The sequence below is a fragment of the Loxodonta africana genome, chromosome 7 (genome assembly GCF_030014295.1).
Source record: "Loxodonta africana isolate mLoxAfr1 chromosome 7, mLoxAfr1.hap2, whole genome shotgun sequence".
Classification (NCBI taxonomy): domain Eukaryota; kingdom Metazoa; phylum Chordata; class Mammalia; order Proboscidea; family Elephantidae; genus Loxodonta; species Loxodonta africana.
This window is the reverse complement of record NC_087348.1, coordinates 132958295-132977606: the sequence shown is the minus strand read 5'-3', so window position 1 is coordinate 132977606 and position 19312 is coordinate 132958295. Positions and strand designations below refer to the sequence as shown.

The 19312-nt window shown below is 46.0% G+C and overlaps 1 protein-coding gene across 5 annotated transcripts in view; it reads left to right on the top strand.

The window, feature by feature from the left end:
* Nucleotides 1-15320: 15320 nt before the first annotated feature.
* Nucleotides 15321-19312, top strand: part of PPP2R1B (protein phosphatase 2 scaffold subunit Abeta) — a 54597-nt gene continuing 50605 nt past the window's right edge. For 2 of the 5 annotated variants that reach the window (XM_023554779.2, XM_010595452.3), the window contains exons 1-3: nucleotides 15321-15465; nucleotides 16335-16425; nucleotides 17066-17166. In XM_023554779.2, coding sequence (XP_023410547.1) covers nucleotides 15352-15465; nucleotides 16335-16425; nucleotides 17066-17166 — 306 coding nt within the window. In that variant the 5' untranslated portion in view covers nucleotides 15321-15351. The remainder of the gene's footprint in view (nucleotides 15466-16334; nucleotides 16426-17065; nucleotides 17167-19312) is intronic. The other 3 variants (XM_010595453.3, XM_010595451.3, XM_010595450.3) reach the window with 2 other exon arrangements.

The following is a 19312-nucleotide window of genomic DNA, read 5'->3' as shown; positions in this document are numbered from 1 at the left end:
CCATTGATCTTCCCAGTACATTGGAATGTTAACACATCTGAAAAAAAAAAATGACTATAACAAATTCAGTGCCATTTTATTTATTTATTAGGTAGGGGTAGAGTTTGAGCAGGCAGACCCAGCCTTCAGGAAGACTGCCTGACCTTCGAATTCAACCCTATTGCTTGGCACTGCTTGACTTCCTCAGATAAGGATCTGTGGCTATCATGAGTGGAAGAATGGAAAAAAAACAGTATGTGGGTACAGTGGGGGTACCTCCTTTGTACAGTTTTTTTTCTTTTTTTTAAATGCTTAGCTCTAGTTATTTGAGATCGAGTACAAAGAAGACCCTGCTTTCCTTTTGGTATTCTGCTACACGGTCTACCACAGAGAGACCTTCTCTGGAGCTGTTGCGACCCCATCAGACATGAGAGCAAAGGTTAATCTCATTTTGAGAGAAATGGCCTGAAATGTGTTCACTCAACAAGAAAACACTGTGTGTGATTGGATAGCTGATCTTACCTCTTTCTTGTCTCCCTATAATGATATGGCTCTAAGCCTCCCTGGTACGTCCTATGATATGTTCCCTTACTTTTTTATTGTTAACCAAATATTTGTGGAGATACGCAGAAAAGGAGGCTGGTTTTTCAGTGCTGCATTTATAAAGGCATTGTATGGGACTTTTTTTTAACTCAGCCCTTTCCCCTCACTTTGAACCTTTTTCTATAATTGTATTCCCACAGTCTGTGATTACTGGAGATATTTGGAAAATAGCACTAAAGTTTTAATCTGTTGCCACTTTGCTTGTTTTTTACTCTCAAGTATCACTCTCTGAAAACGTCCCATTATTCCTTAAGGCAACCTTGCCTGCAGTGCCACACAGAGACTTCCCCAGTGTCCAGCAGAGGGCATCCTATTTCCACAAAAATGTGAGAGCCCCTTTCCCTCCAGGGAAAGTACTGGCCGTATAATTGGTGTAGAAATTCCCCTTTAGATTTAAATATCTGAGTTGCGTTTCTTTAGGATCTGTCTCTACATTGCACTCCTATATTGCTATAATTGAAAAAAATTTCCTGAAAAAAACCATCGTCACAACTTGCCAGGGGATGAGTTATACGTCACAGCAGCAATTCCCTGTTTGGTAGACTATGTACAAACAATTCATCAAAACTTCTCTGTTAGTTTCAGCTCCATTTGGCATGACCTTGATTGTATCCATAGGCAGTAAAATATGTGTGTTTGGTTGAGAAGGGGATGTACTATTTTGGGGGACAATTACCAGCCAATTGCCCATTTTCAAGATTCCAAACATGAGCAAACCACGTCATACACACAGCCCAACCTTTGCCTCTGATAGCTTATTGATATTGTCAAAGGCAACCTAAAAGACATAAGAATATCCAGGGTTCTCCCCTCCTTCAGATGCCAATACATTATCAGTACCACAGTAGCTCCATGGAAGGCGGTAACTTTTAGTGGGGCATGACCCCTTGTCGGGAAACCCTGGTGGCATAGTGGTTAACAGCTATGGCTGCTAACCAAAAGGTCAGCAGTTTGAATCCACGAGGCGCTCCTTGGAAACCCTATGGGGCAGTTCTACTCTGTCCTTTAGGGTTGCTATGAGTTGGAATTGACTTGATGGCAATGAGTTTGTTTGTTTGTTTGTTTTTGTTTTTGAGCCCCCATCAAATACAGGGCCTTCCTCCGGCCTAGCCCATGGGACAAAAATCAAACTTTTGCAAAAGGATGTAGAATTTGCATTTCAAGAGTCTTGAGGACCAGACAACTTCAGCTATGCCAGATGTGGAATGGGATTCCCTTCTTTCTGCATGTAACACCTGATACCCTCCTTTGAACTCAGTCTTACAGCCGTATGAGGAATGTATGGTTTATTTTTTTACCCTCTAGATTGTCAGGTTTGCTTTGCAAAGAAGTAATATGAACAATAGCTAACGCATCCTAAGCATTTACTATGTGCGAGGAATATTTTGAGTTGCTTTTTCCTTATGTAGCCTTTAAAACAACTTTATGAGGGAGGTAACTATTATTATTTTAACAGATGAGGAAACATGCTCAGAAATATTGAGTGTCTTGCCCAAGATGATATAGGTAGAAAGTTGCAGATCTGGGATTCAAACCCAAAGAGTCCAACTCCAGAGCCTTTCTTTTAACCATGACTTTATAGTCTCTGGAGTGCTGGTGGTGCAGTGGTTAAGAGCTCAGGCTCCTAAACAAAAAGTTGGAAGTTCTAATTCACCAGCCACTCCTTGGAAATCCTATGAGGCAGTTCTTCTATGTCCTATAGGGTTGCTGTGAGTTGGAATCAACTTGATGGCAACGGGTTTTTTGGTTTTTATAGTCCCTATTTCATGGACTCTTTGAATTCCAGAACCCATGTTATGGATTGAATTGTGTCCCTACCAAAATATGTGTTGTAAATCCTAACGCCTGTATTTGTGGATATAATCCAATTTGGGTATAGCATTTTCTCTGTTAGGTTAATAAGGCCAAATCAGTGGAGGATGTCTTAAACAAATCACCTTTTCATATTAACCCAATATAAAAAAAGCAGAATAGGTACAGAGAACCAAAACCCATTGGTGTCAAGTCAATTCCAACTCATAGTGACCCTATAGGACAGGGTAGAGCTGCCCCGTAGAGCTTCCAAGGAGTGCCTAGTGGGTTCAAACTGCCAACCTTTTGGCTACTAGCCATAGCACTTTACCACTACACCACCAGGGTTTCCAGGTATGGAGAAGAAAAATGCGGAAGATAGATGCCACATGAAGACTGCCAAGGAACTAAGGACCAGAAGCTGAAAAAGGCAAAGATCTCCCCGAGCTGCCAGAGAGAGAACCTTTCCCCTAGAGCCAGTGCCCTGAATTTGGACTTTCAGCCTATTACTGTGAGAAAATGACTCTCTGTATTCATGAAAACCACCCACTTGTGGTGTTTCTGTTAGAGCAGCACTAGGTAAGTAAGACAGACCCTGACCTCCTTTGCTGAGTATTGCGATGGGGGATCTGGAAGGACTAGATGGGCAGAGGGATGGGAACAGGACCCAGTCAAGTTGTTTCACCTTTTTACCACTTTCTTAATCTGCTACCAGTACCTGCTACTGGGAGGTTGTCCTAGTAAGTGTGCAGATAGTGTGTTCAGCCTTTGTAGGGACTTTTCTAAGACACAGTGGTCCCCGGCTAATATTTAATCACACGGCTAGATCATAAAAAAGATCGGCTAGATGAGGTGCTAATTTCCTGAAGTCCTAGAAGTTAGTGGAAGTTCTGGTTTCTGATTACAGTCACAGCTGGATTTCTGCCAAGATGTGAATGACGTGTCCAGGAAATCTTGGCACTGCTCCTTTCTTATTCCTGTGACCTTTCTCCTAACAGTTTTGCTGAGCTGGCCCAAAAAGGAAGTGGGAAAGGATACCCTTTTCAGGGGAGATTACAGGGAAAAGCTTTCAGGGGACTAGGAATATTTTAAGTAAGCTCTGCGGCTACTAAATCAAATCTCTGTCAGACCAGAGCCTGGGGACCATGTGACCAGCTGTGGAAAGCTACTACTTCTGTTGGCTGGGTCTAGGACAAAACACGGGGCTTACAAAAATAAGAGGAAGGAAATCTGGACCCTGTTCTGTGGACATAGCAGGTCTGGAAAGGAATAAGCTGGGCAGGAGGAGTCTGTTACATATATATCAATGGACAGCATGGAGAAGACCAGCCAGGGGAGGTAGAGTACAGTTTGCAGAATGGTAACCAAGAACCAAAGGTTTGTTTGTCTGAATAGGTAATAATTTTCATGGTACAAAATTCAAAAAGCCTAAATGCAATATGGTATCCAGGATTGGATCCTGAAACAGAAAAAGGACATTAGTGGAAAAACAGACGAAAATTGAGTAAACTCTGAAAAAAGTCTGGAGTTTAGTAAATAGTAAGAGATAAAAAAAAAAAGTACAAATGGATATATTGTACACTGAAATATCTCTCTTCCACCTCTGTTCCCCAGGTACCCTTTTACTTTTCCACAATCAGCCAGTGTTATTAGTCTTGTGTGTCCTTCTAGAGACACGTGTGTGTGCATTCTATTTTATATAAATGGTAACATGCTATATACACTGTTCTGCCCCCCCTTTTAAAAAAATATAATATCATTTTAATATAAAATACTGAGAAGCAAGCTAAACAACCCTGGTGGCACAATAGTCAAGCAATTGGCTGCTAACCCAAAGGTCAGAGGTTCAAACCCACTAGTGGCTCCATCAGAGAAAAGACCTAGTGATCTGCCCCTGGACAGATTAAAATGTAGGAAACCCTATGGGGCAATTCTATAGGGTTGCTATGAGTCAGAATCGACAGTACACAACAACAACAACAGGAGCAATCTATTATTTCTGAACATTTTCAGCTGAAATTATAGTGCATAACTTCAGTAGTGGTGTATACCTAGGTTTTTCACTTAGTACTGTAAGGAAGGGTTTTTGTTGAGCTATGTAGCGCGTCCAGCAAGATAACCGGGGGTTCCGTCCAGAGAACATTAGAGTTCATAATTGGACTCAAAGGCTTAAGACTTTGGAGAAAAGTCATCATGCCCGTATAACCTCCAGGTTAAAAAAAAATCTACCCCTGTGGTCAGAGGAAGTACTAATTGATTGAGACCGCTCTTTTGGGGGAGGTGGAGATTTGCAGGCCTTGAGCATATGGTAATAAATAACACAATTCTACCATTTGCATAGTGCTTTGCATTATAGGGAAACCCTGGTGGTGTAGTGGTTAAGAGCTATAGCTGCTAACCAAAAGGTTGGCAGTTCAAATCCACCAGGCCTTCTTGGAAACTCTATGGGGCAGCTCTACCCTGTTCTGTAGGGTCACTATGAGTTGGAATCAACTCAGTGGCAGTGGGTTTGGTTTTTTGGTTTTTACGTTATAGATCTTATTCCTCACAACAATCGGGAGAGAGAAGTAGGATAAGGTTTGCTCCTATTTTACCAACAAAACCTCCTGGAAGGCCCTGAGCCAGGTCTTCTGACTTGAAATCCCCTACCCTTTTCATTCTTTCACACTGATCCTTTCTGTTATCAAAGCTCAGTTGATTGGAATGTTTTCTTACCTCACCTACTTCCTCAGAGATAGTAACTACTAACGGCAAATATTTGAGGACTTTTTTTTTTTCATTGTAGTATAATCATCAAATTTGGGAAAGATAACATTGATACAATGCTATCATCTAATACACCATCCATATTCAAATTTGGTCAGTTTGCCAATAATGTCCTTTATAGCACTCAGGCTGCATTGCATTCAGTTGTCAGGTCTCTTCCAACCAAAAACCCGTTGCTGTTGAGTTGATTCCGAACCACAACAACCCTACAGAACAGAGTAGAGCTGCCCCATAGGGTTTCCAAGGAGCAACAGATGGATTTGAACTGCACTTAACCACTGTACCACCAGGGCTCCATGTCTCTTTGGTATCCTTTAATCTGGAGAGTTCTTTTACCTTCCTTTGTCTTTCATGATATTGACAGTTTTTGTTTTTAATTATTATTGTGGTAAATATATATGTAACAAAACATTTGCCATTTCAACATTCTTCCCATGTACAGTTCACTGACGTTAGTTGTTCAACATGTTGTTCAACCATCATCTTTATCTGTTGCCAAATTTTTCCAATCCACAGGCACAGAAACCGAGATTCAGAGTTATTTGCCCAAAGTCACACAGCTGGTACAGTAAGACCTGCAAAAGCCGAAACCTGTGTGAGGCAGAAACCTGTGGGAGAAGGAAAACTCAAATATCTTCCAGTAACAGAGAAGGATAGAAAAGTCAGACTGCACTCTGTAAGGTGGAAAACTTACGAGACCCGGAAAAACAAGGCAGTCCTGTTCCCACTCTCACAGGCTTCACTGTAATTGGCAGATCTGGGATTTAAATCTAGATCTTCCTGATTCCAGAGTATACTCTCTTAACCATTGTATACACTGTCCTGAACCAAAACTGATTGCCTCATTTCTTTGCTTTTCTCTTCCCAAGACTTCAAGCTAAGTTTTGCTCTGGAATTCCAATACTTTTTTATATATAGTGGTGAGCTGTGGAATGGAGGTAAGGGATGAAGCAGAGAGCAGTGACAATTTACAAGCAAGAATCCCTGATTATGTTCCACAGCTTCTTCTGAGTCACTGTGTAACTCCAGATAAAGTCTTATTCTCGTCATAGTATTCCCATCCATAAAAATGGAATGGAAAAATGTGCCACAAAGAAAGCAGAGAGAGAGGAAGACGGTAAAAATATTGATGCTGAAAAGTTGGGTCCACAGAATGAAGACTTTTTTGTATAAATATAAATTCAAGATAGCATTGATGCTATGGTGATCATTGTTATTCTGCAATGAATTAAATATAGACCTGGGCTTCAGCTTACCAGGTTCATCTTGGTAAATGTAGATGGTTGGAAATGGCCTCCACGTGCCTCAGTTTTTCTTTCTGTGAATGAATGGAGCCATCCACCACCCTCTTGACGGCCCTTGACTGGGGCAGTACTTTGGGTCTGCCCTGGGCAAACCACTCACAGGTGTCTCTCTCCTGACTCTGCCTTCTAGCCAAGCGAGCAGGGTGACTCTGTGGAGCAGAATACCGCTTGAATGAAAGCCTTCTTTTTTTTTCATTTTGATTGCTGAATCATATGGTATTTCAATTTCTATCTTTCTAAGAAAGTGCAATATTATTTTCCAAAACGGTCATATCATTTTGCATCCCCACCAGCAATTGAAAGTCTGTTTTTAAAGTTATGTGGACTCTAAGGAGCCCTGGTGGTGCAGTGGTTAAGAGCCCAGACTGTTAACTGAGAAGTCAGCAGTTCCAATCCACCAGCTGCTCCTTGGAAACCCGAATGAGCAGTTCTACTCTGCCCTTGGAGTTGGAATCGACTGCACAGCAACAGTTTTTTTTTTTGTGGATAGTAAGGAAGAGCAAACTAAGTAAATGTGAAGCATGGGGGCTGAGAGGACAGTAATGACATCATTTAGACTTCATCAGGACCGATGCCTTTCTGTGGTGATGTCGAGAGCTGTCACCAACACACGGGTGGATGAATCAGCCTGTGTTTCCCCATATTCTTGACACACTGTCTTATTGGAACCAGGCAAGACTAACCCTGTCTATCCTTGACTCACTGGATGAGGGAACTGCATGTGGGTGTCAGAACCACAGCTTTTGTGCTGAGAATGTCGCATTGTTTCCCCAGGGCTGCCTTAAATCTTCAGCCTAACCTCAGCTGTTGCTTCTGGCTCTCCCTGGTTATTAGACTCTTGGTGTGTGTGGGAAGGGGAGAATGACTGACCAGAGGGAGTGACAGAGAGGAAAGGAGAAAGTGGAAACAGTACAGTGCCACATTACTGTATCTGCAGTGGCCTTGCTGACTTGCAAGAATCCAGCAAAAGAGAGATTATTTTTTTTAATTTGGCAAAAACCACAACCAATAGGGCAGTTCTGTTTATTGACAAACATTTGCTTTTTCTGGACAGAGGTGACCTCCAAAGACTCTTTTTAGACTCTGCCTGAAGCAGATGTTTACTTACATGGAAATTATTTCGTTGAATGAGTGTTTTAAATCAGTAACTTCCAAATGTCAGCGACATTAGAATCACCACTCTCAGGGATTCTCTTCCTGTAGGTCTGGGGTGGAGGCAGTGCCAGGTTAAGGGATGTGAGGGCCCTAAATGCTGATAATCTGTGGTGCCCCCTCCTCTGCTTATTCACACATTCAAACAGGATATCTGAGTAATATATGTACACGTATATGTACATGTGTGTGTGTGTCTTAGCTATCCATGATGTAGCTTCTTGAGTGTTACTATAACCAAATCACCAAAACCAAACTCATTGCCATCAAGTTGATTCCAACTCTTAGGACAGGGTAGAACTGCCTTATAGGGTTTTCAGCGAGTGGCTGGTGGATTCAAACTGCCGACCTTCTGGTTAACAGCCGTAGCTCTTAACCACTGCACCACCAGGGCTATAATACTAGTAGTTGAATGCCAAAGTGGCATATGCCAACTTAGAGGAATGAGATGTACTGGATTATAAAATTTTTACTATATACCACATTTTCTTCCAAAAGAGTATTCCACCTATTCTACAACAGAGAAAATGAGTCAGCGAACTTAGTTGTTTCAACAATCAGTGTAAAATTCTGTTGATCTCCCAGAATGAAAAATTGACTTTCGCCAGCTTTGCTTTAAATGGCTCACACTTCACTTTTTATTTCTTTGTGGAATTGTTCAACTCCCATATTTGGAGATATGTACATAATTGATGTAACAACAGCACCACTTCTCAATGAGCAAGTTTGTATTGTGAGCAATAACAATATCAATCAATTTCTTAAAAGAAAGTCAGTCTGAAGGTAAGTGGAAAACACATTTATGTGATTTTTGTTATCTAAATATTCATGTAATTTATAATTTGTTCTGGTAAAATGTAAATGTAATTTTCTGATAAATACCCTTTGTTGCTTTCTTGGAAGATGAATTTAGAAACACACTTATTGCTGCAAAACAGAAACGTATTTTGTATGATAAATAAGTATTGAATTTTGCAATTCTCTTAATGTTCCTAACACCTTATTAGCATATACAGAGTAATATTAAGCACTGTGTCCCATGGAACAGACAATAAAAAACAAAATTCACTTCATACATAAATTGAAACTTTCCCTGTTAGATAAATATTAATATTTCTAGTATTTTGGACATTTGCTATATTAGTATTGTATTAAATTACTACCCATGTTAGTATTATATTAAATGTATGCTAGATTTCATCTGCATGTATGCCAAACATATTTCAAAGTTATAAATATTGTTGTTTACAAAACTTAGGAACTAACTGTGCATAGATGCTATACAATTAAAAAATAATTCGACTGAACTCATTGAACTCACTTTTGTGCATCATCTGGGACTGGAGTTCCCATTGGTTGCTTACCAGGACATGCATAACAGCATACCCTTATGTTTGCATCATGGCAAAGACCATTGCTGGCCCTCCTGGATGGAGCTGCTGGATTAGCAGATGTGGATGTACAAGATGGTTCTCTTAAGATGGATTTAAAAAAAAAAAACAAACCCATTGCCGTTGAGTTGATTCTGACCCATGGCAACCCTATAGGGCAGAGCAGAACTGCCCTATAGGGTTTCCAAGGAGCACCTGCTGGATTCCAACTGCTGACCCTCTGGTTAGCAGCTGTAGCTCTTAACCACTACTCCGCCAGGGTTTCCCAAAATGGGTCAGGGGCCTGTTACCTATTCATATAATCCATCCTTGCCGATTAACCACTCAGGTTGGATTCGGTTGCATATGGGATGAATGTAGCAAGAGTTAGACTTGACAGCCCACACCCACCTCTTATTTATTAGAGGCAAAACCACCCACTGCCGTCGAGTTGATTCTGACTCATAGATTTATTAGAGAGAAATAGTATATTCCCAAGAGACTTGCCAAGATAAGGAGTTTCAATCACACAAGAGGGGACAGTATGAGGCAGATGTCAATGAAGGTGTTGAGGTGGTAGGGGCCTCGTAGCTTAAACAGACTAGCACATGGGTGCCCTGGTGACCCAGCATGAACTTTATTTCCGGCTGGCACATTCTCATGCTGCAGCTACTATCAACTTCATTTAGTGCCCTCCCAGTTCCCTTCTACTGCGGCACTCGCTTTTCCTTGTGTCCTGTCTCCCTGGCATCTATGGGTCTTTGCTCTGGACAACTGGTGCCCCTGTTTTGTTGATGCCCTAAGCACCTGCTTACCTTACTTATTGAGTAAGCCATCCCTGGGTGGAGGTCAGGAATCTGCATTTTTAACAAGCATCTTAGGTGATTCAGATGGTCAGCAGACCACACTCCCCAAAAGGCTGCCTTAGACTTGGTTATAGTTTCCATTCAGTCCAGTTTTTGAAATAGCCTCTTTCTGTTGAAGTCTGGTTTGTTTCAATCATGTTCTTTATTGAAGGGTTTATTAGCATCTGTTTATTACCTGTTTCATTCTCATAGCATCACAGTAACTAGAGAGGGAACCAGAGGTGATTAGCCTCATTTTATTGGCTGGGGTGAGGTGGACTGGGTTTGAGGCTTAGGGAAAGGAAGATCATGGTGAGTCAGGCAGAGGTAAGAATTGAAGTCTACAATTGATGACTCTCAAACCAAGCAATTTTTTTGAGGCCTATTTCCTCAGCTTGTGATTTCATATTTAATCATAGTTATTCCTTAGGTCTCTAATTCATTGTGCTTGGGTAAGTAAAGCATATTGCAGTTTTAAACAACATAGCTTATTATCAATATGCCAGTTTTCAAGATATCGAGGCTTGGGTGGAACTGACTTAATCTGCTTCTCAAGAGTTTGCTTCCTTCCTCATCTTACATAAAGTATAAGGGAATAGATTTCTCCTGCCCATGCCAACAGGAACTTCCTCTGATCTTCTAACTGGCAAAGCACTAAATTGAAAAACTTGTTAGCTGACTGTTTCTCAAATTTGAGTAGCATATGGATCAATTTTTAAAGGAAAAATAATCCTGAAAGCTCTCCAATTACCGTTGAGTTGATTCTGACCCCAGGGAGACCCCTTATGTGTCAAAGTACACTTCTGCTCCACAGGGTTTTCATCGGCTGATTTTTTTGGAAGTAGATTGCTGGACCTTTCTTCTGAGGGTCTTCAGGGTAGACTTGAACCTCCCAACCTTTCTTCTGAGGCTCTTCGGGGTAGACTTGAACCTCCAACCTTTCTTCTGAGGCTCTTCAGGGTAGACTTGAATCTCCAACCTTTCTTCTGAGGCTCTTCAGGGTAGACTTGAACCTCCAACCTTTCTTCTGAGGCTCTTCGGGGTAGACTTGAACCTCTAACCTTTCTTCTGAGGCTCTTCGGGGTAGAGTTGAACCTCCAACCTTTCTTCTGAGGCTCTTCAGGGTAGACTTGAACCTCCAACCTTTCTTCTGAGGCTCTTCAGGGTAGACTTGAACCTCCAACCTTTCTTCTGAGGCTCTTCAGGGTAGACTTGAACCTCCAACCTTTCTTCTGAGGCTCTTCAGGGTAGACTTGAACCTCCAACCTTTCTTCTGAGGCTCTTCAGGGTAGACTTGAACCTCTAACCTTTCTTCTGAGGCTCTTCAGGGTGGACTTGAACCTCCAACCTTTCTTCTGAGGCTCTTCAGGGTGGGCTTGAACCTCCAACCTTTCTTCTGAGGCTCTTCAGGGTGGACTTGAACCTCCAACCTTTCTTCTGAGGCTCTTCAGGGTAGACTTGAACCTCCAACCTTTCTTCTGAGGCTCTTCAGGGTGGACTTGAACCTCCAACCTTTCTTCTGAGGCTCTTCAGGGTGGACTTGAACCTCCAACCTTTCTTCTGAGGCTCTTCAGGGTAGACTTGAACCTCCCAACCTTTCTTCTGAGGCTCTTCAGGGTAGACTTGAACCTCTAACCTTTCTTCTGAGGCTCTTCAGGGTAGATTTGAACCTCCAACCTTTCTGTTAGCAGCTAAGTGCATTCACCATTCGCACTACCCAGGGACTCCTGAAACAGTCAGGTTATTTTTATTACGATGTTACTTAAATTTACAAATACAAACTGGGCTATATAAAGTCCTTTTATGTATAGTTCTTATACAACTAAAAAAAGCAAAGCAGATTAAATACACATGAAACTACAAAAAGAATACCATCCATATTAGTAACATTATAGTAATTTGACAGATGATGCTGTTTTGCTGGAATTAAACCATCCTTTGTGTAGTGACTATGGTATTGCCTGTCAAAACTCAGTATCTTTTGAGTTCAACATGCCTGTACCACCAAGTGACTTCTGATATCTCAATTTTCTCATGACTTTTCTTCCTTAAAACTACTGAGACAGTGCAGTCCCATGATGTCATTTGGCTTTCATTTTGTGTAGGAAAGCATCATTTTCATTTTAAATCCAGCACTGTGTTTTCTCAATATCCTGGAACAATAATAAGCAGCGATGAAACACACATGCAAATGCAGGGACTGAAACTGTGTGGTAATACTAAGTTATAAAAGTGGACATCCAAATAATCCAGAATATGTTTATGCAAATCTAAAAAACTTATCAAAGTGAAAACAAAATTAAACCCTAGAATACATCCCCAGACCTAATTTGAGAAATACGGTTCAGGTTCATTGGTTCCCAAACTTTCACTATTGCCAAACACCCTATCTACTGTTTACCTTCAGGAATTCTGTTTTAAAAAAGAAGTCACCTAAATTGCATTTATTAATACTTTACATTTTTATTATTCAGACACATAAAATTACTATTATAGAGCTTTTGATCAGCATATGTAGTTATCTCTTAAATTCCAGTCCAAAATCACAACAGCAAAAACAGACAGGACCTTCTAGCTATTTTGTACTGCCCTTACAAGGGGAAGGAAACCCTGGTGGTATAATGGGTAAGTGCTACAGCTGCTAACCAAAAGGTCGGCAGTTTGAATTCACCAGGCGCTCCTCGGAAACTCTATGGGGCAGTTCTACACGCTCTGAGTTGGAATCGACTCGACAGCAGTGGGTTTGGGTTTACGACAGCAAATGAAAACTTTACATTAGGTTTTGTAACACACAGACCATCCGCCCCCCTCACGCCTCCATCCCGTTGCTGCCATTGAGGACTCCTGGAGGCGTACCGAGGCAAACCAAAAAAACCCAAACCCGTTGCTGTCGAGTGGATTCCAACTCATGGCGACCCCAAAGAACAGAGTAGAACTGCCCCATAGGGCTTCCAAGGAGTGCCTGGTGGATTCAAACTGCGGACCTTTTGGTTAGCAGCTGTAGCTCTTAACCACTCCACCGCCAGGGTTTCCTTACGGAGGCCAGTGTAGGCTCTTTTTGTACAAGGAAATTAGCCACTCCACCCAATTTGGAATGATTAAGGCTTGTCCTAGTTGCGCTTGCTTGTTTTACTTACACCGTGCTAAAAAAGATAGGATAAATATAACAGAAGGCATCATTCCAGTACCAAGACTGAAAAGAAACACAAAAACAAGAGAGCAGCATGTTTTTAACAGCTTGCGTGGATAAAGTGGAAAAAATATTGACTGGGGAGTTTAGACAGCACTGTTCATTTTCTCTCTCCGCCTGCGTTATTTGTCTTTTGGAGCAGAAGCCAGATACACTAATTCTGGCGGGGAGGCGCCAAGTCCTTCTTCCCCTAGGCCCGGGGCCCTCTCTTGGGCCGGCCCTATGCCTTGGAGGGCACGGTCGGCCTCGGAGGGCACGGTCGGCCTCGGAGCGCACGGTAGCCCTCGGAGGGCACGGTCGGCCTCGGAGCGCACGGTAGCCCTCGGAGGGCACGGTCGGCCTCGGAGCGCACGGTAGCCCTCGGAGGGCACGGTCGGCCTCGGAGCGCACGGTCGGCCTCGGAGCGCACGGTCGGCCTCGGAGCGCACGGTCGGCCTCGGAGGGCACGGTCGGCCTCGGAGCGCACGGTAGCCCTCGGAGGGCACGGTCGGCCTCGGAGCGCACGGTTGGCCTCAAAGCGCACGGTCGGCCTCGGAGGGCACGGTCGGCCTCGGAGCGCACGGTAGCCCTCGGAGGGCACGGTCGGCCTCGGAGCGCACGGTAGCCCTCGGAGGGCACGGTCGGCCTCGGAGGGCACGGTAGCCCTCGGAGCGCACGGTAGCCCTCGGAGCGCACGGTCGGCCTCGGAGCGCACGGTCGGCCTCGGAGGGCACGGTCGGCCTCGGAGCGCACGGTAGCCCTCGGAGGGCACGGTCGGCCTCGGAGCGCACGGTCGGCCTCGGAGGGCACGGTCGGCCTCGGAGCGCACGGTAGCCCTCGGAGGGCACGGTCGGCCTCGGAGCGCACGGTTGGCCTCAAAGCGCACGGTCGGCCTCGGAGGGCACGGTCGGCCTCGGAGCGCACGGTAGCCCTCGGAGGGCACGGTCGGCCTCGGAGCGCACGGTAGCCCTCGGAGGGCACGGTCGGCCTCGGAGGGCACGGTAGCCCTCGGAGCGCACGGTAGCCCTCGGAGCGCACGGTCGGCCTCGGAGCGCACGGTCGGCCTCGGAGGGCACGGTCGGCCTCGGAGCGCACGGTCGGCCTCGGAGCGCACGGTCGGCCTCGGAGGGCACGGTCGGCCTCGGAGCGCACGGTCGGCCTCGGAGCGCACGGTCGGCCTCGGAGGGCACGGTCGGCCTCGGAGCGCACGGTCGGCCTCGGAGCGCACGGTCGGCCTCGGAGGGCACGGTCGGCCTCGGAGGGCACGGTCGGCCTCGGAGCGCACGGTCGGCCTCGGAGGGCACGGTCGGCCTCGGAGCGCACGGTCGGCCTCGGAGCGCACGGTCGGCCTCGGAGGGCACGGTCGGCCTCGGAGCGCACGGTCGGCCTCGGAGCGCACGGTCGGCCTCGGAGGGCACGGTCGGCCTCGGAGCGCACGGTCGGCCTCGGAGGGCACGGTCGGCCTCGGAGGGCACGGTCGGCCTCGGAGGGCACGGTCGGCCTCGGAGCGCACGGTCGGCCTCGGAGCGCACGGTCGGCCTCGGAGGGCACGGTCGGCCTCGGAGCGCACGGTCGGCCTCGGAGCGCACGGTCGGCCTCGGAGCGCACGGTCGGCCTCGGAGCGCACGGTCGGCCTCGGAGGGCACGGTCGGCCTCGGAGCGCACGGTCGGCCTCGGAGCGCACGGTAGCCCTCGGAGCGCACGGTCGGCCTCGGAGCGCACGGTCGGCCTCGGAGCGCACGGTCGGCCTCGGAGGGCACGGTCGGCCTCGGAGGGCACGGTGCGGATCGCTCAGAGGGGTAGGTCCCTGGTCACTTCAGATCACAAGTAGGGTGAATCCCTGCCCCTGCTTCTTTCGGCTGTAATGGCACTCTCAGCCCAACCTTGCCACAACTGGGGTCGGCCGGAGACCTCCACCATCTGAAGAGCGACTGGCTTCCCCGCCTCCACTGTGCACGCGCGCGGGCCTTAGCCCCGCCTCCCTGAACTTGGGGCGTGGCTTGTTATGGAGGGCGTGGCTTGTCGCGGGAGGGCTGGGCTTGGTGCGGGAGGGCGTGGCTTGGTGCGGGGCGGCGTGCTTGGCGCGGGGCGAGGAAGGGCCTGGACACGGAGCTGGCGGCGGCGACCCGCGGAAGAAGGGAAAACATGGCGGGCGCGGTGGGGTCCGTCAGCGGCTTGGGGGCAGCGGGCGGAGACCTCCACCACCTGAAGAGCGACTCGCTTCCCCGCCTCCACTGAGCCCGCGCGCGAGCCTTAGCCCCGCCTCCCTGGCCGCGGGGCGTGGCTTGGTGCGGGAGGGCGTGGTTTGGCGCGGGGCGAGGAGGGGCCTGGACACCGAGCTGGCGGCGGCGACCCGCGGAAGAAGGGAAAACATGGCGGGCGCGGCGGGGCCCGGTAGCGGCTCGGGGGCAGCGGGCGGAGACGGAGACGATTCGCTCTACCCGATCGCGGTTTTAATCGACGAGCTCCGCAATGAGGACGTGCAGGTACTGGCTCGGGCTGCGAAGCTGAGGTGGGCCCGGCCGGGCGCGTGGTAGGGAAGCCGGAGGCCGGCGCCGCTGTGGGGGAGGCCCGGACGTTGAGAAAGCCGGGTTTGGAGCAGAAGCTTGAGGGGGAGCAGAGAAGAGACCAGCGAGAGGTTGCGGCGTCCCCGCCCGACCCTCCCGGGGGCGTCTCCGGTACCCTTCCTCCCTCCCTTCTCTGAGGGACGTCGGCCCGGCCCCCGCCGCATCCGGGGCGGCTGTCGGAGAATCGGCTCCCAGCCTGGGCGCCCCTTCCGGGCGGTGCGGCGGGCGGGCGGTGCGGCGGGCGGGCGGTGCGGCGGGGGCCGGGGGCCGCCGTCCTCGGTGACCCGCCGTCCTCGGTGACCCGCCGTCCTCGGTGACCCGCCAGCGGGAGAGGCCGGAGCGGGGGCGGGCGCAGGACGCCGGCGGCCCTCCGACGTGCTGGTGAGATACCTGCGGGTAGAAGGAGGGCTGGTGGCCGATAACCTAGGTGAGTCCGGGCATCACCCCTGATGGGCCTGTCTTTGAAAAAAGTCCGAGGTTGTATTCAGCCGTTTCACCTGCTTCGCTGCTGCCAGAGTTCTCACTTGTAAAAGTTATATCACTTCCTGGATACTGTGTTCTCTTTTATTCCTTTCTTTTCTGGGCTCTTCAGGCGGTTTCTCCTAGGAAATCTTCCTCTGCCGAATGATGCTGTGAACGGCACCTGAGGTTCCTCACAGGATAAAATCTAAGTTAAGGTTTCCTTTTTTCTTACCTGTATCTTCTTGTACTCACCTGTTTGCCGCCTGTTTGTCTTTTGGTCTAAATTGCAACCGTTTATTTTGTTCTGTCCACTTTCTTTGTTATAGCTCCGTCTTAACAGTATTAAGAAGTTATCAACAATTGCTTTAGCACTTGGAGTAGAAAGAACTAGAACTGAACTGCTGCCATTCCTTACTGGTATGTGAATCTTTGAATTTTTTTTTTTTAAGTCTTTGTGTAAAACTATTTTCCAGTGGTTTTCAAAACTGACTTTTTCTTAGGGTTCGTTAACGGCAGTATTATTAAATACAAAACTGAGCCTAGTGCTTTCTATGCAAAAGAAGCGGAACAAAGTATAATATTGTGTCCAGACGTATTCAAACATTAACTATTTAACTAATAGGAAAATACTCGATATGGGAGTATGAATTTCTAATTCATTTGTAAAACAGATCTAGGACTAGGAGACCCTGAGGAAAGGAGACCCTGTTAGGATTGTGACTTGGCCATCTTAAAAAAAAAAAATCCCCCAAATCCCATGTGATCAAGTCGATTTCGACTCATAGCAACCCTATAGGACAGAGTAGAGCTGCCGCATATGGTTTCCAAGGCTGTAAATCTTTATTGAATCAGCCTGCCACATCTTTCTCCTGCAGAGTGGCTGGGTGGGTTTGAACTATCAACCTTTCGATTTGCAGCTGAGTGTTTAACCACTGTGTTTAACCACTGCAGCACCAGAGCTCCTTAATAACTACATATTGAATCTTTTCCTAGTTTTTTGTGAGTGTCCAGCTGGGCCAGCTCTCCTTGTTGATGAGTACCCTGTTGCCTTATGTAGATACAATCTATGATGAAGATGAGGTACTGCTAGCTCTTGCTGAGCAGCTGGGAAATTTTACTGGCCTTGTGGGAGGTCCTGACTTTGCCCACTGTCTGCTGGTAAGTACTTATATGCTGCTTTCCCTCCTTGTAGGACTTCTGAAGTATAATTGTTTGGCGATAGCCCCATTCCAGCACTGTGTGTAGTCTCTTAGGAAATTTAGATTATGATCTTTTTATGGGCAGATAGTCATAATGTTAGCTAGCCATCGAGAGAACAAATAATGTAGGCATTCTGAACTCAGTTAACCCTTTTTTTCCTCACTGTTAATACAACTCCTACCACTTTCCTGCCTCTATAACCTTACTAGTTTAGAGGTGGGAAGAAAAAGGATTTGATTTTTTTTTAAAACGTAATCACAGTATATGCTCATTTTTTCTTTTGTTGTGGTAAAGTGCACATAAACTTCACGATTTTAACCATTTTAAGATGTACAATTTAGTGGTATTTAGTGCATTCAGAATGTTGTGACACTATTACCACTGTCTAGTTCTAGAACATTTTCATTATCCCAAATGGAAACCTCATACCCATTAAGAGACACCCTTCTTTCTGTTCTCCCTCCAGTCCGTGGCAACCACTAACCTGCTTTCTATGAATTTGTCTATTCTAGATATTTCATAGAAATGGAATCATACAATATGTGGTGTTTTGTGACTGGCTTCTTTCACTTAACATAATTTTTTCAAGGTTCAGCATGTTGTAGTGTGTATCAGTACTTCATTCCTTATTATGGCTAAATAATGTTGTTTTATGGATATATATGCCATCTTTTGTTTCTCCATCAGTTACTGAACTTTTGGGTTGTTTCCACCTTGTGACTATTGACAATGCTGCTATGTACATTCATGTACAAGTTTTTACTTCAACACTTTTTTTTCAATTCTTTGGGGTATATACATAGGAGTGGAATTGCTGGATAATTCTGTATGTAACTTTTTGAGGAACTACCAAACCGTTTTCCATGGCAGCTGCAAACATTTTACATTCCCGCCAGTAGTGTATAAGGATTCAACTTTCTTCATATTTTTTCCAATGCTCCTTGTTTTCTTTTTAAATTATAGCCATCCTACTGGATATGACATGGTATCTGTTATAATTTTGATTTGCATTTCTTGATTGTTTTTGTTTATTTTTTTCCCCTGAAATTGGTAGTCTTAATTCTCACCTAACTAAGTCACTGTTTTGGAAACGTTCATTGGTTTTTTGTCTTTAATTGTTAGTGTAACTGTTGCTGTGAATTTGGTAAATTCAGTTTGACATTTTTTGAGTGTTTACTATATCCTTCATTGAAATTATGATGTTAATGTTAAAGAAAACTAATGTGAATGGATTGAGGTCTGTGGTCTCTGGCCTTATGTGTAAACAAGTAACGACTGTACAGTGTTAAGTGAAACAATAGACGCACATGCAGAGTACCCTAGTAATAGAGAGGGGAACAGGCTTAGATCAGGGTGATCAAGGAAGACCCATTAGGAGATGATGCCTGAACTAAGTTTTGAAGAATAACCAAGAATTCAGCAGTTGGACATGGTAGCGATGTATGTTTCAGGGCTGTAAATACTGTCTCTATGATGCTGACTCTCACAATTCTGTCTTTGTCTCTGACCTTTCCATGGAATTCCAGATACATATATCCAGCTGCCTATGATTTTTCTACATGGATGTCAAACAGACATATCAAGTGTAGTTGCCTAGAACAGAACTCTTTTTTAAAATTTGCAGTTATTATATTGTTGTTGATGGTTGCTGTCAAGTTGATTCCGACGCATGACAATCCCCCGTGTACAGAGTAGAACTGCTTTCAAGGCTGTGACCTTTTGGAAGCCGATTGCCAAGGCTTCCAAGGGCCCCTCTGGGTGGGTTTGAACTGCCAGCCTTTTGACTAGTAGTTGAGCGTGTAACTGTTTGCGCCCCCTAGAGGCTCCTGGTAACTCCTGTAGTTGTTGGTGGATGCAATCAAGTAAGTTGATTCCAGCTCTTAGCGGCCCCATGTGACAGAGTAGAACTGCCCTGTAGGGTTTTCATGGCTGTAATCTTGACAGAAGCAGATTACAGGTCTTTCTCCCATAGAGTTACTGGGTGGAATAAACTGCCAACCTTTTGGTTAGCAGCCGAGCACTTAAACATTGCACCACCAGGACTCTTAAGTAACTCCTATAGGTTCTACATATATTCCCAGTCAGTCCACTTTCCTCCACCATA